Source organism: Equus przewalskii, chromosome 10 (assembly GCF_037783145.1).
Source record: "Equus przewalskii isolate Varuska chromosome 10, EquPr2, whole genome shotgun sequence".
Classification (NCBI taxonomy): domain Eukaryota; kingdom Metazoa; phylum Chordata; class Mammalia; order Perissodactyla; family Equidae; genus Equus; species Equus przewalskii.
In genome coordinates this window covers 19501435-19521699 of record NC_091840.1, presented here as the reverse complement: position 1 = coordinate 19521699, position 20265 = coordinate 19501435, and the positions used below count along the sequence as shown (strand labels likewise).

At 56.6% G+C, this 20265-nt stretch overlaps 3 protein-coding genes and 1 long non-coding RNA gene across 5 annotated transcripts in view; 1 reads left to right on the top strand and 3 right to left on the bottom strand.

Moving 5' to 3' along the window:
- The window catches only part of MPP2 (MAGUK p55 scaffold protein 2), a 38328-nt gene extending 32804 nt beyond the window's left edge, over window positions 1-5524 (bottom strand). The window contains exon 1 of the mRNA XM_070560369.1: window positions 5301-5524. The gene's annotated coding sequence lies outside the window, so the exon portion shown is untranslated. The remainder of the gene's footprint in view (window positions 1-5300) is intronic.
- On the top strand, window positions 4234-5683 carry LOC139073879 (uncharacterized). Its single transcript, XR_011522981.1, has 2 exons — window positions 4234-4372; window positions 5501-5683. It is a non-coding gene; the product is annotated as an uncharacterized lncRNA (long non-coding RNA).
- A 3091-nt stretch (window positions 5684-8774) lies between these two features.
- Window positions 8775-10357, bottom strand: PPY (pancreatic polypeptide). Its single transcript, XM_008520566.2, has 4 exons — window positions 10313-10357; window positions 9345-9535; window positions 9068-9139; window positions 8775-8909 (listed from the first exon to the last, which is right to left on the bottom strand). Exons 2-4 carry the CDS (start codon window positions 9533-9535, stop codon window positions 8885-8887), a joined length of 288 nt encoding a protein of 95 aa, XP_008518788.1. The 5' UTR covers window positions 10313-10357; the 3' UTR covers window positions 8775-8884.
- A 7351-nt stretch (window positions 10358-17708) lies between these two features.
- On the bottom strand, window positions 17709-19023 carry PYY (peptide YY). Of its 2 annotated transcripts, XM_008520568.2 has the most exons (4): window positions 18905-19023; window positions 18290-18477; window positions 18101-18181; window positions 17709-17951 (listed from the first exon to the last, which is right to left on the bottom strand). In XM_008520568.2, exons 2-4 carry the CDS (start codon window positions 18475-18477, stop codon window positions 17927-17929), a joined length of 294 nt encoding a protein of 97 aa, XP_008518790.2. In that variant the 5' UTR covers window positions 18905-19023; the 3' UTR covers window positions 17709-17926. The 2 variants fall into 2 exon arrangements, with proteins under 2 accessions (XP_008518790.2, XP_070419848.1); XM_070563747.1 differs by lacking the exon at window positions 17709-17951 and having other exon boundaries at window positions 18097-18181.
- Window positions 19024-20265: the final 1242 nt, after the last annotated feature.

Genomic DNA, 20265 nt, shown 5'->3' with positions numbered 1-20265 from the left:
GACCTAGCACCGCTTGTCAAGCCACACTATGGCGGCGTCCCACATAAGACAGAGGAAGATTGGCACAGATGTTAGCTTAGGGCCAATCTTCCTCACACACACACACACACAAAGTCTAGATATTATGTGATTCCATTTATATGGAATGTCTGGAATAGACATATCTCTACAGAAAGTAGGCTGCTGGTTGCCTGGGGCTGGGGGCAATGTGAGGTGACTGCTAAAGGGCATGGGGTTTCCTTTTGGGGAGATGAAAATGCTCCAAAATTGATTGTGGCTATGATTGCACAGCTCTTGGAATATACTAGAAGCCACTGAATTGTGCACTTTAAGTGAGTGAATTGTATGGTATATGAACATATCTCACAAAAACTTTTACCCCCCAAAAAGGGGGTGTATGTGGAATGGAAGCTCCTGGAAGGGGACTTTGTTGTGCTCACTGCTGTGTCCCCAGCGCCTGCAGCCCCTCCAGGAGGACAGGTGCTCATTAAATACTGTGCAATAAATATGTCAAGTGGCCCCCGAGGACTCCCAGTCTGGACTTTTCCAGACCACTCCCCTTTGCAAAGACAAGAGCTGTTTTTAGCATACCCGCACCCCCACTCTGCCTCGAGATCCAGCCAAAAGGCTTAGCCAGATCAAGTAGAGGCCTGTGGCCTAGGAGTGAGGGAGGGACAGAGGGGGATGTGTGAGGACATCAAGAAGATTGACCCTCTGGGTCCCAGGCATGGAAACAGCCCCTCCTGCCTCCCAAGGGTTAGACCAAATCATTCACTGGGGCAAAAGGTTTGAGTCTAAGGCTCTCAGACCCAAAGGCTGTGAGGAGAGACCCAGGCCTGTCTCCATTGGGCGGGGTCTCAGGCTTGGGAGAAGGGGCTTTGGATGTGCCAACCAAGCTCAGGCAGGAAGAACTGGGCTCAAAGACTGACTCCCTCCTTTCTCTCGGAGCCTCTCTGATCCCTCCCCAGACGGTTTTGGCTCCAGCTGGGAGGTGACCCACCTGCCTTCCCTCATCCCCCTCAGGATGAAGTGAAAATCCACATCCTGATTTTATAGAGTCTGTTTCTCAGGCAAGACAGTGCTCAGGCATCGATTCTATTCCAGGCACTGGGCCACGTCCATGGGACACGGAGTGAGTAAGGCACTGTTCCCTCTCCTGGAGTTCAGTCTGGCCCAGGAGCCAGACGTGGGCTTCACCCGGCAGAAGACCTGATAAATGTCATCACAGCCACCCAAGTGGAACGAGAGCCCCAGGAGCCCAGGGCAGGGCGGGAAGGGGACCAGGGAGGCATCGTAGAAGAGGAATTGCTGGAACTGGGCCCCGGGGTTGAGGGAGTCTGCCAGGCAGAGGAACAGAAGCGCTCGTTCCAGATTGAAGGAGCGGCCCAAAGGCTGGAGGATGCGGAGGTGCAGGGCTGTGCAGGAGCCACTGGAGTCTAAAAGCTGGAGGGCGGACAGGTGCAATGAGGGAGGAAGAAAAGCAGACGTGGCTAAAGAAAGTGGGTTGAAAGGCAGATGTCCAGAACAGGGGCGAGATAAACAAACGGCGGGGCCTCCTCACAAAGGACCAGTACTTCTCTGCAATAAAAGAGAATAAACGACTTATGTACCTAACAGTACAGAGAAATGTCAAAACCTTATGCTGAGAGACAGAAGCCAGACACAAAAAGAACACGCTGTTTGATGTCATTTATATGAAGTTCTAAAACAGGCAAAACTAATCTACAGAGACCGGATCAGTGGCCGCGGGGGCTGGATGAACCGGAGAGGGGCAATAGGGAACGTGCTCGGGGGATGGAAGAGTTCTGTGTCTTGACTGTGGGGTGGTTACACACACGTCAAAACTCATCCAACTGTACCCTTAAAATGGGTGAATTTTACTGTGTGTAAATTATACTTCCATACTACTTTGTTTTCAAAGGTGCTTTTTTTTTTAAGTGGGCTGAGGTCAAATTGTGAAGGACCTTAAACATCACACTAAGAAGGTTGGACCGAATAATCCAGGGAGTAACAGGAGCCTTATTAGTCAAAGGCTTTCCAGTTTGCTTTGCTGTGTTTTGGGAGCAAGTAAAAACCCAGCGCAAGCCAGCTGAAGCCAAAGAACTCAAGGAATTCAAAGAAGACTTTGAGGCTGGAAGCCTGAGGACCTTTCTCTCAGCTTTGCCCTCCAATAATTCCATGTTCCAGCTCTAGCGTTCCCCCATGGCTGAGGACACCATGCTCAGAGAAGCAAAGTGAATTGTCTGAGGACACACAGCCAGCAAGTGGCCATGTCCAGCCTGGAACCCAGGTCAGTCTGATGCCAATGCCTGTGGCTTGACCACCAGACCTAGAGGAGCAGAGAAGAATTCACTCAAAAAGGCTCCTGTGAGGAACACAGCCAAGCAGATGGAGGGAGAGGGGGCAGGAGGAGGGGCCACATAGCATAGCAAGCAGCCCTGCCGAGTCAGGAGCGGCTGATGGGCCAAGGGACTTGGAGGCGAAGGAGGGGGACTGAGCAGTGCAGATGGCCTGAGGCATGAAGAACAGAGAGGCACGGAACTGGCTGGGGGTAGCTTTCCGAGAAGGTGGGACTGCTGCTCCAGATCTCATCCTGAGCTTGCATCTCAGCCCCACGGGTCTTCAGTAGGTCTCCTAACTTCTCTGAGCCTGTTTCCTCAAAGGCAAAAGGAGTTAATGATGTGTTACAAGTGTCATCAAAATTAGAGACGATCCTGCAACAGAATGCTCCTCCCAGTACCTGGCCCTGAGCAAGTGCAACGATGGGTCAGTTATTAGCGTGTAACTATATAGTCATAGAGCTATTATTGTTGATATTAATAGTGAGGCCTTTGTGCCTCCTACCCCAACCTGCTCACCCCATCAAGCATCTTCTCTTGTTCTGGGCCAGGAAGGAGGGTCGCTGAGCACTATCCCTCAGAACTTGGCAGTTCCTGGAATAAGTGAGTAAGCGTGGAAGAGTGAGGTACTGAGATCTTGATGCCCGTGGAGGTGGCCTAGGGTTTGTAAGGCAGCCTGGCTTCTCACAGCCAAAGCTGCACGAGGCTACATCATTTGAGCTCTTTCTGGGATGGGGGTGTCAGCACTGGGCTTGTGCCTAAGTGGAATAAATGGTAGCCTGTTTGTTGGGATTTGGGGTACACTGGCCCCTGGATCTCTCCCTCCACCTTGTACTATGGAATTTTATCATAGGAATCCCGTTTCTTTTTCTGGAGAGTCTTGGCTCCATGGAAATGCAGTCCTGGTCTCACTCGGCTATTGAGCTATGCCATAAACTTCAGTGACATTGACACTGAGTTTCTTATCCCTTCCCCTGAGGAAAATGTGTGGATGGGGACAAAGAACACATCCAGGAGTGGAGGGGCTCACACATGTTCATCAGCTGACATGTGCCAGGAGCTGTCCAAAGGCTGGAGCTATGTCACCTGACTGGATCCTCCCAACAGCCCTATGCCATGGGTGCCTGTCACAGATGAGGAGACAGAGGCTCAGGGGAGATAACGCCCCTTAATCAAGGTCCCACAGCCAGGAAGTGATGAAGTCAGGATTCCTACCCAGAAGCCCCTGCTGTTTCTACTGTGCCCCTTCTTGGGGTGGTGTGGGCATGAAAAAGCATCAGCACACATTTCACAACCTTGTCCCAGAAAAGCAGCACTGTTGAGCAGAGAGAGGGCCCCTGACGGGCCACACAGCCAAAGCTCTGTGACCCAAGGCAGCCCAAGGGCCTAAGTTCATTATTCAAGCAGTCAACACCCACCACCCTTCAGAGGGCTCTGCCGGTCATCCATCAGGGGCTCCAAAGTGGCTAGGCAGGCTGGGAAAATCTCCAGGATGAGCAGTAGGGCCTGCACCTGAAGGTAGAAACCTCAGCTTCACCCCCTCCCCATGCCAGCAGACCTAGAAGCCAGGAAGAGGGCTGCTGAGGCCCCACAGCAGCCCTGCAGGGAAAGGAGAAACCCTGGATCCAGCTGGATGGGAAGCATGGCCCCCTTCCCAACCGCGAAAATAGCCCCTGGGAAAAGCACAGCCTCTCTCAGCCCCTCTCAGCCCCAGAGACAGGTCCTCCATAGGAGCTGAAGACTCGGAGCAAAATGTCACCCTACTCCCCAGTGCCTCCCGCCTCTGCCACCCATGCTCTGGGCCCCTGGCAGGGACTGTGCCCTGGTCAGGACAGCCAGCAGACCGTGTGCTTCCACCCCCACCCTCTCCCTGTTCCTATCTCCCAGGTTATGACACAGGGGCAGGAGAAGGAGGCCAAATCAGGGGCGGAGCCTTAGAGGAAGAGGACACAGATCTGAAGAGTATAAAGGGCCTCAGAGGTCCTGTCCAGAGGCCCTTTTGCTGAGCCACTCTGCACCTGCCCAGCACCATGGTAATGTCTGTTGGCTGAGTCTGGGACCCCTGTCAGCTCTGTTCTCCAGGAACTTGGGGAAGGGGGCCTGGCACCAAGGGCCCCTCCCAGAGTATTAAGGGCACGAAGGAGAGAGGTCGGGGCAGCCCCCTCTGCCAGTCTGATGGCCAGGACAGCTGTTAGGGTTTCTGTCCCTGCTTTGGGTTTTGCGGATGAGGGGAGTTCCTGGCCAGGAGAGGGTCAAGGGTCTCGGGGACTCTGGGGGTGTGTATCATGTGTATGGACATCATTGTACGTGACTCACTGTGTGTTGCCGGCACAAAATTCTCTGTGCACAGCTGGGTGTGTTTTTGGAGATCCCTGGGCTGGCATCTTGTATGCAACTATTAGTCATTCATTCAACCTGTATTATTGAGCACCTACCAAGTATCAGGCACTGTTCCAGGTGCTTGTGATACATCGGTTAACAGAACAGGCAAAGAGCCCAGCTATAACGGTGCTTATATTGTGGGAGTGCTGCTGGGGAGCGACGAGGACAATAAAAAAATAAGTATGGAATATAATACGTTAGATGGTGCAATGGAGGGGAATAGAGCAAGAGGAAGGGATGGATTACAATTTTAAACAGGGGTCAGAGCAAGACCCAATTAGAAGGCGAATTTTGAGCTGATGTCTGAAGGGTGCTAGAAAGTTGGCCATGCGTACATCTTGAGGAAGGATATTCCAGGCAGAGAGAACAGCCTGTCTGGCATTTTTAGGAACGGCAAGGAGGCGAGTGAGGCTGGAGGAGGGTGAGCAGGGAGTTTCGGCAAAGGCCAGTGAGGTTAGGGAGCTGACCAATGGCTCTAGGCCGTCCTCTTATGTCCGTCTCAGGATGTGCCACCCTGTCCATCCCCAGCCCCAGCCCCATCCCCCGAGTCCCCGTTTATCCGGTGCTTTGCGCACATACCTGTGCACGTCCAGGGGTGCACCATTCGGCCTGGGCACCTGGACATCCCTTACGGCGCTCGTGCACCTGTCTACGTCCCAGAGGCAGACACGTCCCTGGGTCAGAGCGGTCCCCGTGCCCCAGCTCGCCCTGCCGGCCACAAGTCGCGGGTCCGGGCGTCACATGACCGCCCGCCCCTTGGTCTGCTTCGCCGCCTCCAGGCTCCGGTTCTGCGGTGCGCGTGCGCACTAGCCCTGACGTGCCTGGTGCTGCTGTTGCTGGGGCCGGAGGGCGCCCTGGGGGAGGAGCTGCAGCTGGAAGATCCTCCCAGGCCCAGACTGACTGAATGGCTGACTGGCTTCGGCCCGTTCAATAAGTTCTTGGAGAAGTTCTTCAACGGCAGGTGGGCAGGCGGAGGGCGGGCGGGAGGGAGGACGGGTGGGGGAGGAAATGGACGCCACCTGGCACCCCCTCCCCGCGCATCACAGACCCGAGCTGGGCTCGCTGAGCGGCCCCATGACCTCTACAAAGACGTGTTCCCCAGCTTGAAGTCTAAGGACACCAAGAAATCTAAAGATGTTGAAAACCACAGGAAAACCGCTAACGCCACAAAAACCTCACCAGCGAACGCCACGAAACTCCCCCCGCTGCACACCGGGAAAGCCGACCATGAGTCTCCTCCCAGGGCCCCAGGTAGGAGACCCTGAGCACGGCGGGCACCAGTCAGGGGCCTCAGAACTGGGGGGAGCGAGAGGAAGCCCTGGGGGGCCGGGGGTATAGGCCCCCCCCCCACTTCCTTCTCCAGTCCGGACCTTGACCTCCAGACGCTCAACTCCAGTCTCCCTGCCCACCGACCCCTTTGTATTCTGAGAGAGGCCTTAACTCCTCCCCACTTCCCAGTGAGAACAATAAAGAGAAATAAAATCTCTCTTGTTTCCATGGCTTCCAAGGGCCCTTGGCAGGAAGGGACCTGTTCTTCAGCGGGGAGAGGGGACGCCAGAGCTCCCGCTGTGGGAGAAAAAGACCTCAGCGGCAGGGTCTTCCCTGCCTTCTCCCTCAGCCCCTCCCTCTCCTCCACCTCAAACACACACCGTTGGGGGAGGGGGAGCTCTAACTGAGAGGGAGAACAGAAGAGAGAGAAGCAGGTCCCAGCAACCTCAGAGCCAGACCACCCCCTCCCTCCCAGTTTCTACCCAGAGCAGGGCAGCTTTGATGCCAGCCTTGGATGTCAGTGTGGCACAGCGACAAACAGAAGTGCCTTTGCCTCCGGGGCCCTCTCATCCCCTCTGGCAGTGAGCAGAGCAGGGGAAGGGGCAGGAGCCCAGCCAGGGCCTGTCCCCCAGAAGCCAGGAGCGGGGTGGCACTCTCGTCTGGGGGCTGATGGCAGTCAGATAGGCCTGGGCGGTGGCAGAGGCCCTCAGCAGCAGAGGCCCCTCTCAGGATGCAACTCACACGCAGGCATGTCCAGAACAGGGTCCCGATTCCTGCCCCTGGGAAGTGTCTACACTTCTCCCTACTCAGAACCCATCCCCTTAACTGCCAGAGAAATTTCAAACTCAACTCTGTTCTGCTGAAATGAGCCCCCATTGCAGATACCAGCTTGGATTTAAGCATCCACCTGAGCCGCGCATTTCCTGGGAGCTGTATCCTCTCCAGCCCTTTGCCTTTTAGGGCCTGGCTCCAGTTTCAGGTTATTTGCACACACCATAGCAGCCAGGACTTGAGGGCAAACATGATTGTGGTGTCATTGCCATGGGGTCAGCGTGAGGTGCCAAGCCAGAAAGTGGACCCTCTCATCCACCAAACCCACAAGGCCCATCCTTTCAGGCAGAGCATGGCGGGGAGGCAGGAGAAGCCATTCCAGGAACCAGAAAGGTTCTCATTCTCTCACTCCCCCTCACCCCTGCCAGGACTTTCCCTTACCCACAGGTGCTCCCAGCCCCAGAAACAAAGGAGAGCAACAAGCTCACTCCCTCCTAGTCATACACACACCACCCCCTCCCCACCTAATCGGGGTACCTGAGAAGGGCAAGGGCTGGCGAAGGCCCCTGGCGCCCCTGGGACTCCGCCACAGTGCAGGCCTCCCCAGGGCAGCATCCGGGTCCTTGCCCTCCCAGAGCTGGAGTGTGGAATTCACAGATTGGACCCCTGGAGGTGGTCAGAACTCTGGAGGTTAATCCAGCCTCCTCCCCAAAGGCCACATCCCCCCTGCGGCCTCCCCTCCTGCAGCGGCTTCAATAGCTCCTCCTCCCAGGAGTTCACTACCTCTCGGGGCAAGTTCTCACCAAGCTTCTGGTTCTTCAAAGATGCTTCTGTGTAGTCACAGAAAGCCTGCCTTCCTGAGCCCCGTCCTGAGCCACGTGGAGTTAACCCCAACCCTCTTCCATAAGATGGAGCTTCACATGCTTGAAGAGAACGTTGTCTCTCCGCTCGTCTTCCCAGCGTGCTTCATGGACACAGCTGGTCGGCCAAGGTCTGCATCACGAGGCTGCCCCTCAAAGGTTCCGGTTCACTGAGCGCTCACGTGGGTCAAGGGCCATGCAAAATGTCTCGCATGCATCATTTCATGTCGTGCTCACTACAACCCTATCATTCTTCCCATTTTACAGATGGGGAGTCTAGGCTCAGTGAGGTTATATCCCCGCCCAAAAGCACACAGACGGAAAGTGGCAGATCCCAGATTCAGCCCCAGGTTCATCTGACTCCAGAGCCAGTGCCGTAATTCTATATTAGATTGCCGTCTGCTCCAGGACCTTGGACAAGCTGCTGTAGCTCTCTGAGCCTTGCTTTCCTCCTCTGAAGAGTGAGGATAGCAATCTCTTCCTCACAGCATTGTTGAGAGAGTTCAATGCCCCTGGCACACAGTAGGCTCCTTTTCCCAACAGTCTGTGTGTGACCCGTCTCCAGACCCCTCCCCATCAGAGCGCCCCTCCTCCTGCCATGCTTCCGTGGGTCCTGCCCTGTGCCCCCTGATGAGCTGTGCTCCAGCTGAACTTGCACAGTGGCACATCTCTGACCTGCCCAGAGGAGGGCAGCTCTGATGCCACCAATGCAACCGGTGACTGTCTTAGCACCAGGGCCATCTCCCCTGCCCCCATGCCAAGACACTTTAGTATAAATGAGTACTCCATCTACTGCCCAGGCTATAGGAAAGCATCGAGGCGGGGGTGGGGGAGGGTGGGGGGGGGTCACGGGGAAGGGGGAGTTATGTCTGGAGAGAGATGATCAGGAGGGGCCAGAGGTGCTGAAATGGGAAGATTCACTGACTTGCTGAATGACCTTGGGGGAGTCCTTGCCTCCCTCTGGCCACAACGTGCCCCTCTGTAAAGTGGAGAGAATGAGCTGAATGGTTCCGATGATGGTACAGACATTCTGGATCATTAACGACACTCTCCTTTAGCTTGTTCTCTTCCCCTCCCCCCTTCTTTCCTATGCGTGTGGCCCCTCCTGCCCCCACCAGGGGTCCACAGAGACACACACACACAGAGGCTCTGCCTTTGATTTGCTTTATTTAGCCTGTGTGGGAACAGGGAGCAAGCTTTGGTGGGAGCCAAGGGTGCAAAGGGGAGAGCTGCCCCTGGAGTCCGAGGAGGCCGGAGGTGGCATTACAAGTCCATGGGGCTGAGCTCCCTGTGAGGAGAGGGCAGAACATGGCAGTGTGAGTGGGTGGTCCTCGTGCCCTCGGGCCAGCCCTGGGCCCCTGTCCTCCCCACCACCACCTCTGCCTCCTCTCCCACCCCCGTTTCAGCCCCAGGGAGCTGGCAGGCAGGGCTGGGAATCAGACCCACCTGGGGGCAGCTGCATGGGGGGATCCCCACTCCAGGAAGCCCAGCGTGTCTTCTTTGTCTCTTTTTCCGTACCTGGGGGGAGAGACAGCTGGGGCCCGCGCTGTGCCCAGGCACCAGCTCACCTGCCCCCTGCCTACGCTTGGGCACCATCCCACTTGGGGCCCAGGCACGGTCAGTAGAGAAGCGCTGCTTTCCCAGGAGCACGGAGGGGGCTGGGGCCGGGATGGTGGCCAGGGCCCCAGGGGCTGAGATCTGTGTCCCTCTGTCTCGCACACACCTGGGCCTGGTCAGCATGTTGATGTATCTGCGGAGCTCCGCCGCGTACTGGGCCATCTGCTCTGGTGTGGCATTGTCCCCTGGGTACACTGGCTCCATCGGGGCCCCCTGGGCACCCAGTGGTGGCTGCAGCAACAGAGCCACGCATGTGGACAAGAGCAGCAGGGAGAGGCAGCGGCCTGCGGCAGCCATCTGAGGAGCAAGAAGTGGGGGGATAAAGGCAGAATAGAGCCCACCCACCCGGACTTTTAGCCCCTCACCCATTTCTCCATGCCTGGGGACCAAGGGGCAGAGCAAAGGGCTACTCAGACCTGACCCCCCCCCCCCTCCTAGACTCTGCCTTGGGGAGCACAGCCAGCCCCCTCTCACGAGCAGCACAGCAGCCAGAGCTCAGCCAGGGCCTTGGCAAAGTACAAGAATGCAGCGGAGAGGGTGGGGACATGGGGCAGGAGACACGCAGGGCTGACGGCTCTTAGGAGGCAGATGTGGGGTGGGAGTTGGAGGGAAGGGGCTGGTGGGAAATAGGGGTTCTCCAGCTCACCTACAGGGTGGGGGCACAGAACGAACTTGTGAACCAGAGGACACAAATCCATTCCTTGTGGGTCTGCTCCCCCAACCCCACCTCCAGGGGTAGACATGCAGATGCAGGTCTTGGAGAAGACACTGTTGCCCATGTCACTCTGGGCAGACAGGCACAGTCACACACACGGATCTCAGTCACTCACAAGGTCACAGTCACTCACACATTTGTGTTCACAGCCACCACCCCTTCCCCATACACGTTTGTGGTCCTCTAGTCAGCAGACTGCTCTTCTGGGGTGACAGATTTGTCCAGATGTAGAGCCAGACCCAAGCAGGAACTCAGGCCTCCCAAGGCCCCCAGCCCTGCAAAGCACTAATTCCTTGCCCCCATTCCAGGCCCTAGCTCCAGGAGCCCCCCAGATCCCTGAGCAGGTTGAGCCCACTTACCCTGAGTCCTGAGCAAGCAGGTACTGAGCCAAGCGGTGCCTGCCTCAGGCTGGATGGGTCCCCCTGCCCTCGGCTGTGCCCCTTTATAGTCCTCAGCCCCCCAGAGTCCCCGCCTCCTGTCAGCCTCTCTCGCTCCCCAGCCTTCACCCCCTCCTCCCACCGTCTCCCTGGTACCTGTAACGCCAGCGCTGGGGCTGGGGACAGGAAGGGGACAAGGCAGTGTCATGGGTGCCAGACCAGCGGCGTAACAGGTAAAAGTGAACCTGATGAAAGTCCGCTGTGGGCCCCTCATCTGCCTGTGGGCACCCGTGCAGGCTTGGTCCAAGAAGGACAGAGTTCTGGGACCAAAGGATGGCTAAAAGGCTCTGGTCGCAGCCTCAGAACAGCTCCTCCTGCCTCCCAAGGATCAACCCAAATCATCAAACGGACTCCTCAGGCAGAAGATTGGGACTGCAGCTCTGAGACTCCAGGGATGAAGGATGGAGACTCAGGACTTCCGCTCCAATTTGTGATTCGAACAAGGTGGGAACAGGGAGATGCCTCAGGCACGAGGCATTGTGGAAAGGAGAGAGGACCCAGACAGGGAGAAACCCACTCCCTGGCTGGTGCACAGGCTGCAGAATGAGAACAGATGTGCCTGCATTCGGGGGAAATGGGGGGTGCCGCTGTCTAGTCACCGTCTCCCAGAGCCCCCATTCCAGGGGAGTGATAAAAACCAGCGTCACTTGTAAATCTTTGAGTTTTCCAAAGTGCTCCCAGCTTCATCACCTCCCTGAGTCACTACAATAACCTGTTTTACGGATTCAGAAACTAAGGCTCAAAGACATTAAGTAACTAACCTCAAGCCACATAAGCAGTCAGTGGGAGATCCACGGTTTGCAACAAAGTCTAACTCCAAAATCTGGACTCTCTAAGTGAGGTTGTCAAATTATTGCTATAATTTCCCATTTGGGGCTGAGAAACATGAGGCTCACAGAGGTGAAGACGCTCGCCCAAGATCACACAGCTGTCTGGACTCAAGTTCTGGCTCAGATTCCAACCCCACCATCCCGCCCCACCAGGAGCCTCTGATTCTCCCTGCTCAGGGTCCCTTCCCCCAACTCGCAGCCCCCTCCCCAGTCAGGCCAGGGAGTAGGAACGGGCTGTGTCTGAATGACACGCTGAAGCCTGACTAGGGAGCAAAGGACCTCTCACCCCTGCTGTCCCAGATCAGGAAGCTAAAATTGTGTGCTGGGAGAGGAGTTTGGGGGCTGAGGACCAGAGGTGATGCCACAGAGATCTCAGCTTCGATTTTCCCCAAGATAGGATAAGGAAGTCTCAGTAAACATCAGTGTTCCGCCGTGTTCCTCTCAGTTCTGATTTCTGGTAACAAGAAGAACAATAATGCTTCACCTGACAACAATTTTCATTCCACATAGCAAACATGGAGGTCCATCTGTCTCCGCAAGCCCCAGCCCTTCTCTGGATCTCGGTTCCCACTTGCAAAACAAGGGTGGTGGATTAGCGGCTGGTCCCAGGCCCGTCTCTGGTGAGGCTGGAAGAGACTGCAGCCTGCCACCAGGGGGTGCCAGGCTCCAACCCCAGCCCAAAGGTTCTGGGCTCCCTTAGGACTGTAGCCTGGTGGGACATGTTCCGGCCACTACCCGCGTCAGGAACGAGTTCCTGTCGACAGATGGTAGATCTGGGGATTGACTCAAGTGCTGGGCCATTTATAGTTTGATCTTGTCACAGAAGTAAACAGCTTTGTCAGTGCCTAAGAAATGACGGGTACTCCACAATGACAACTCAACCTGTAGCTTTCATTTTTCTCCTTTGCAAACAACAGATTCCTCCTCTGGGTCCTCTCAGGGATGTTGTGACAATCGAGGTGGAAGAGCTAGTGGATGTGCTTTCTAAACTATATGACCATGTCCAGAACTGAGCGACGGTTGCGTCTCACTCGTCTTCATGTGTTCCTGGGGCTCGCCATGGAGCCCTGTGCGGAGAAGGCACCAAGTGCTTACCTGCAGAGGGACCAAGTGAAAATGATACTGGTCCCCCTCCCCTGCCCAAACCCACACCCTCTGGGACAGGAGGCTGCCACTGAGCAGTGTTGGGGATGGAGTGAGGGGTGTGATGAGGCTGGGGAAGGAACACCCCAGAAACACCTGGGGTCACAGAGGGAAGGTGAGTATGCAGTAGCAAGGGGAATGGGGGTCCACACACATGGGACTGCAAGGACAGGAAGTTGACCGGCATCATGTCCTCCATCACCCACCTCTCACAAGTGTGTCTCCAGAGCAGCCTGGCCCAACTCTTAGCCAACGTCTCACTGCCACACTGGGTGGCAGCAGCAGAGGTGGGGAAGGCTGGGGCAACTTCCCCCAGATGCCAGGAACCCTTGGGGTCCCTTGGGCTGAGGATAGCCATCTCACACACACACACACACACACACACACCTTGAGCCCATATCCCGCCAGCTCAGGACCAGCTCAGGCCCAACTGGGGCCTCAGGTCACTAACTTGGAGACTGGACTCTGCCCCTACTTCCCTCTGCCGTGGGGACTCCATCTGCCGCCAGGGCCCCCTGCAGGCCCAGGGGTGCTCAATATTTTTCCCTCCCTGCACACAGTGCCTGCAAAAACAAACCTTTAAAGAGGAAGCCCTCTTTCTTGCTAAGAGAGAGGCTAAACCAATCTACGAAAGAAAGTGTTGGGGAGGGGGTGACTGAGGAGGAAGGGAACCATGGGGACTGGGTGTGGAAGGAAGGGAATTTGTCCCTCGGGGTTTTTGAAAGGGAGAGGTGCCAGAGCAGTCTTGAGATGGGTAAGCAGTGAGCAGGAGAGTAAAGGAAAAGCAGGGGCATTTTAGTAAGCATTGCTGTAGACCTTAGGATGGATCTGTGATGTCTCCTGAGGACTGGGGGGAAAACTGGAGGTCCCTTCATAGCTTTTGGTGTGGAGCTGCTGTGCCTTAAATGCAGTGCTCCTTGGAACCTGTGGGGCTCTAGGTTACAAGGGTTACACACGGGCCAGCCTGGGCCAGGCTGATCCGGACTATAGATTCAGCTCCACCACTCACTACTCTGCCATTCATTAGCTGTGTGACCTTTGGCAACTTACATGATCTCTCTGAGCCTTAAAGCAGTGAACTATCATTATTAATTAAGGTGTCAGTATCCTGTTTAACCAGGGAAGAAATACATGCAGTGAAATGAAATGTCTAGGCCAAAGTCACTCAGCCAATTAACGGCAGAGACGGGACTCAAATGCCAAACTTTTGTCTTGGAAGCCACTACACCAACTCTGGGGTCTCTGCCCTCGAGGGGCTCATGGTGTAGGATAGTCCTGTGTGAAGGCTCAGATTCAGGCTATAGATATACCAGGGCAGGGCGGGGCAGGAAGTTTCCTGGAGGACATGAGGCTTGAAGTGGCCTTCAAGAATGATGGGAGAGGGGCCGGCCCGGTGACGCAGCAGTTAAGTGCACACATTCCGCTTCGGCGCCCAGGGTTCGCCGGTTCAGATCCCGGGTGCGGACATGGCACCGCTTGGCAAGCCAGGCTATGTATAGGTGTCCCATGTATAAAGTAGAGGAAGATGGGCATGGATGTTAGCTCAGGGTCAGTCTTCCTCAGCAAAAAGAGGAGGATTGACAGCAGTTAGCTCAGGACTAATCTTCCTAAAAAAAAAAAAAAAAAAGAATGGTGGGAGAATGTTATTTCACAGAAGTAGGGAGGTGGCAGTGGGACTGAGCAATCCGGGAGCACACAGTGAGGAACTGTGTGAAATGCCACGAGAGGAGAAAGCGCTGTGTTGTGGGGAGCCTTGCGTTTCTGATAGAAGAGTTTAGACTCAACGGTCAGTGGAATCAGAGCTGGCTTGGAGTGGCTCTCTTACTTTTGTCCCCAACTATTTGGCCTCCTGCAAGTCTCTGCCCCTCTCTGGGCCTCGAGATTCCAGTCTGCTCAGTGAAGGGATGGGACCAAATGATTTCTAGATCATGCTCAAAGGAGATCCTGTTTGCAGCAGGTAATGCTAGTCGCCCAACATCCACTCTCTCCTTCCATGATGTGAGAGCTTGAGACGGGCACATGGCCACTCAGCTGAAGACATCTTTAGGTTGTGATTGCAGCGAGATGGGGCCACGTGACGAAGTTTTAATCAATGAGATGGGAGTTTAAATGACTGTGCCATTCTGCTTTCAGGAGCGGACGCGCCCTCCTGTGGCAAACTGCACCAAAGACCAGAAAAATCCCCCCACCCCACACAGAGTTCTCCAATGGGGTCTGTGTCCCCTCGTCCTGACTGCGGCTGGACCTGTGACTGCTTTGGCCAGTAGACTATGTGACTTCTGAGGCTAGGTCATAAAAGGCAATTATATGGGTCAAATTGGGTCCCCACAAAATTCATACGTTGGAGTCCTAACCCCCAGCACCTCAGAATGTGACCTTATTTGGAAATAGGATTATTACAGATATAATTGATTAGGACGAGGCCATACTGGAGTAGGTGGGCTCTACTCCAATATGATTGTTGTCTTTATTAAAAGGGGAAATTTGGATACAGAAATGGACATGCGTGGATGATGTGAAGAGACACAGAGGGGGCACCCGTCTACAGGCCAAGGAGGGAGGCCTGGAACGGACCCTTCCCACACAGCCCGCAGAAGGAACCAACACCTTGGTTTCAGCTTCTAGAGTCCAGAACCGTTGTTTAACCCACCCAGTTTGTGGTACTTTGTCACAGCAGCCCTAGAAAACTAAGACAGCAACGCAGCTTCCTCCTGGTTCTCTTGGCGCACTCAGTCTGGGAGCCGGCTGCCGTGTAAGTCCCGCTACCCCGAGAACATCACACCAGAGAGGCCATGCGTAGCTGCTGGGTCAACAGCCCGAGGCAAGCTCCCAGCCCACAGCCAGCAGCCCCCGCCAGGCATGTGCGGAAGTCCTCTCAGGTGTCAGCCCAGTGGAGCCCTCCGATGACTGGAGTCCCCGCCAACCTCTGACTGTCACTGCATGAGAGACTCCAAGTGACAACTGCCTAGTCCAGCCCTTCCCAGTCCTGACCCACAAAATCGTGAGTGAAATACAAAGGCTGTTTTAAGCTGCTGAGTTTTAGGGTAACTTGTTACACAGCAGAGTAACTAGCACGCCTGCCCTTTCCCCTTCTCTGGCTGAACATCTTCAGTCATGGAGGTGAGGGCATGGGGAAGCCACAAAACAGGACCCTGGGCCCTTGGATGCCCTCATGGAGCTGAGCTGCCAACTCCCCAGGTGCCACTTGCGTTTTATGTAAGAGAAATAAACTTCTATCTTGTTCAAGCCATTGTTAATTCTGTCTCTGTTTACAAGGCCAAATCAATATCCTAGCAATATACTGAATGTGTGTGGAACAAATAGCTCAATGTCTAGCGTGGAAGTGTGTGCTTTTTTAAAAAGGTGGCCATTGCTGTTGTCATCACTAATATTACACCTAAGGCTCCTTCCCGCCCCGACATGGGGTGAGTCTGATCAGCAGTGGACTAACCGCCTGCTCAACGCTCCTCCACGTGAACATGAGGGGAGCCCACGTCACTGATGGTCAACCAGACGCGTGGAACTGGGGAGAAATTGTCTGTGGTCATGCATAATTCCTACCATCCATTAGCCTCCTACTGACAACAGCTCTCCCAGGCAGACCGACAGACAAGGGATCACGGACACCAACACAGAAGATGGGTGGGGGGGAACAAGATGGGAAGTGGATCGCAGACAATGAGGAGAGGGAGCCAGAGAAACTAACTCTACCCTCAGAAACAAGGAAAGGCTTCTGGGAGGAGGTGACCACCACCCTGAAGAGGTTTTCCAAACTAAAGAGAAGGAAAGGGCTCTGCAGGCATGGGGAGTGGCCTGGGCAAAAGCTTAGAGCATCAGAGACCACATAGTCATGACTGCACCAGGCCCGGGACCCGCCTCCACCTCGCCCTTCTGGCCCTACCTCGTACCTCAAGGGAGCCTGGGAGGCAGTGCAGGGGATGACAGGAGGCAGAGGCCCATGGGCCCCTAGGGCAGGTGGTGTCCAGCAGGGGCCTCTCCTGCAGCTATGTCAGAGCCAGCTCTAGGGTCTTCTCCCAGAGCCACCTAATTGCAAATAGTCCTGCAAGGCCCCCGTGCTCCAAAATGACACCACCCAGCCTTCCTGCCCTTCTTACCCTCTCTGAGTCTGGGCCTTTGGCCTCAACTTGATTCTCCCTCTCGTCCCCCAGCTCCCTTTCTCAGGCTCTGCCAGGTCTTGCTGAACTAGAGGCCTAGGAGAGAGCCCACAGACGGAGGAGGCCGTGTCTGAGGGAGGAGGCATAGGCCCTTCCTTCAGGGGATCCCCAGACCTAGAGGGGAGCCAGGACAAAGAAACATGGACAGAACTGAGCAGTGGCCATGGGAGCTGGGCAGCCACAGGGGGCAGGAAGAGGCAGATCAGGGACAATCAAGGCAGGCTCCCTGGAGGAAAGAGGCTGAGAAGGAAGGGTGTCAGAGATCACGCTGCAGCCAGGCGCGGGGCTTCCTGACAGTGCTAGGTGCAGAGTGGTGAGGGATTTGGGGTAGACTCCAGTTTGAACATCCAAAGTGCCTTCAGCCTTCAGCTTCTAGTCCAGGGCAAGGGGGGGTGCACAGGAGGGTATCCCCACGGCCTGTCACCAGGAAGGCACAATTAGTGACTTACTCACAGAGTGTGAATTCAACAAGGTGGGGGAGGGCGGATAATGAGGGAAAGAGCAGAAATTGTCTGTGGTCATGCACGATTCATCGCAGGGGGCTCTTCATTCCCATCCCTTCACATTCCCATTGCTCCTCCTGCCCAGGGAATGGGGGATGTTAGAAATGACCCCTTCCCGCAGCACACACCCCCGCCTCGTCCCCCAATGACTCTTCCTGCACAGCCCCATCTTGGATCCCATCTCCACCTCCAGCCACTACAGCCCTGGGGGCTAGTAATACCTCTCCTTGGTAACCCCCCTGGAGTGTTGGTGCCTAGCGTGTGCCCCCAACCGCCTTCACCTTTGAGGGGATGCAGCTCTGTCCCCATCTATCCTCCCAGGCTGCCTAGCATGCTCCTTTCCGCCTTCCCCATCCTCCTTCTTGGATGACTCTTCTTCCTGCTCCTCCTTGGCCCTTTTCAAGAACTTTCATCCTGACCCCACCCTCCCGGCCCCTCCACCGACTAGAGTTTCATAGAGGTCCCTTGTCTGGGTGCAGTCCACTGTCCGCCTGGGCGGTAATGTCTTCTCTTGGCTCAGAGTAGAAGGAGCCCCTCACTCGCCCCAGCCCTGACCTGGGGCGCCTTTGGTCTGAGGTGCCGAGTCTCGCGCCTCTACCCTCCACTCCCACCTGGATGCCACCTCCACGAATAAGAAGGGAAAGGAAACGCAAAAACACACATTCCGTTGCAGTGAAATTTGCTCTTTATTTGGGGACCGGGGGAGGACCGCGCACAGCCCTCCAACCTGGAGGGCGGGAGCAGCGAGAAATGGCATGACGACCCCACCCGGGACCCTCCCAAGCCGCAGCCGGCAGGGAGAGGAGTCCACGTTCCGGGGTCAGGAGCAAATATGCAAATGAGGTCGGCGTCGTTAGCATATCTCCCAGGAGGCATTGGGGGTCGTCACCACACGTAGGCGCCTTCTGACCTGGAGGAGGGAAAGGAAGGGAATCTGGAGCCCGGCCATGGGTCCGGGGGAAAGTACTAGGTGGCGGGGCCAGGGCTGGGGCTCCGTGGGGCAGCTGGACCAGGCCGCGCCCCGGGGCGCAGGGCATGGGGCGACGGGGACGCTTTTACCGCGACTTGAGCGGGCGGTCCTCGCCGTCGGGGAAGAGCAGTTTCGAGAGGAGAGCTTCGGGGCTGTCCCGTTTCCCATACCTGGGGGCGGGGCCGGAGATGGGCGGGGTCAGGACTGGCCACGCCCCCGGGTGGGTGGGGCGGAGGGCAGAAGGCCCGGGGACCCCAGCCCGCCCGGCACATGCTCACCGCTGCCGGGTGACCAGGTTGAGGTAGTGGCGCAGCGAGGCGTAGTAGCGGCTCAGCTCCTCGGGCGAGGCGCCTTCGCCCGGAGCCTCGGGTTTGGCGGGGTAGGCGTCGGCCAGCGCCCCCAGGCAGGCGAGCAGGGCCAGCAGCACGATGGCCATGGCGGGCCACGGCCTGCACACCAGCACCATCTGGAGAGCGGGCATTGGAGCGTGGGTCTCCCGGAGCCTCGATCCCGACGGCGGGAGGCTGATTCTGCCGTCAGGCCCACGCTCCAGCGGCCTGCCTGGGGCTGGTACCCGACCAAGGCTCCGCCACCCGCTCACTGTGTGTTCACTGCACCGTCTCTGGCCTCCGTTTCCTCCTCTGTCAGAGGGGCATTAAGCCCTACCTGCCTCCCCTGTCCCCACACGCCGCTTCCCAGAACGGTAGATGGAGGAAGAGAGCTATGCTGGCAGCGGGGGCTCCCGGGCCTCTCTCCTTCCCACTTCTGCTGGCCCCCTCTCAATCCAGCTTCCCATCACTCAGTCCCAGTTTCCACCCTCCCAACCTCGGTTTCCCCGCAAAACAGCCGGGGTTCCCCAGCAGGAGACCATTCCTGGGCCCCGGGCCACTCACAGCGACAGCTCCCGAAGCAGAGATGAGCAGGAGGTGGAAGGCAAGAGGAGTCCCAAGGGCGAGGCTGCTGCAGTGCGGCCTCCTCTGCTCAGCGCTTTCCCTGCGGGGCTTATATCCCGGCCTGGAAAGGGAGGGGGAGGCCAAGGCGGAGGGGAGCCCGAGGGGGGAGGGCCCTTCCTCCTCCTTTCCTCCACCCCAGCTAGATCAGCTAGATCGCGGAGCCCACACCCAGACAGTGCATGATGCCTCCACCTCACAGGAGCTGAGGAGGAAGCCACCTCTGGACAGGGTACCTAGCCTGAACTCTGTCTTGACCCCGCAGACCCCCACAGCAGGTCTAGCCTCCTGAGGAAGTGAAGCATTTGGATCTAGACTCCTGGGGCAGACCAGGGATGAGGGTCCATCTTCCCAAGCCTGTCCATGGGTGGGAGTGGGAGACGGTAGGCTAGACTTGTTTCCTCCAGCTTATGGGAGCTGTGACAAGTCCTTCCAAAAGGCAGCCTTTTCAGCCCCTGCTTGGCAATACCTTGGAGAAGAGCGGAGGAGTGACAGGACTGTCAGGAAAGTCTCTTTCTCCTGGAGGCCGAGATGGGAGCTCTGACCTTGGCTCTTGACCTGCTGTTCATGATGTCCTGGAGGAGAGGTCTCTCTGGATACCCCATTGTGTCCCTCTGCATTAAAGAATTGGAGAGGGGGCAGGAAGAGGCAGAAGCCAGTCCCCTCCCCAGAAGCAGCTGAGTCTGCCACCTGTGCATCCAGCTTGGCACATACAGACCCGGGTCCAGCCGGGCCTGGCATAGAGACCCCTGCCAAGGCAGTGTGCCCCCAGCCTCATCCAGGTGTCACTGAGGGCACTGGTGTCTTCTGAGCATGAGTAATGCTGGGACTGCACAAGCACGTGCTACTGTCCCCAGCCCATTGCAGTCTCCACTGGGCTCCTGGGCCTTTGAAGGAAAGAGGAAAGGACTAGTGTTTATTCAGCACCTACTGTGCACTGGGCAGTGCGTGATTTCAGGCACAACCCACCACGAGCTGCGTTTATCCCCGTATTACAGATGAGGAAACTAAGGCTCTGAGAGGTGAGGGAATAGCCAAGGTCGCCCAGGGTTCAAAAAGCCTTTTTCTCAAAGGCTGAGGCAGACCCCAGGGAGAGGCCCTCTCACTGCCTGGGCTAACCGTGCGGCTAGGAGCCAGGAAGGGGAGCAGGGCAGGGAGGCGAAGTGAGGGCCTGCCACCTGCTCGGAGAGGCCAGGCTGGGGAGGGGCCTGGGACACCAACCCCGGCAGAACCCCCTGCCCCACCAGGGGAGAGCGCCATTGGGGAGTCTCCCACAAAGCCCTTGCCAGCTGCCTTTCCCTGGC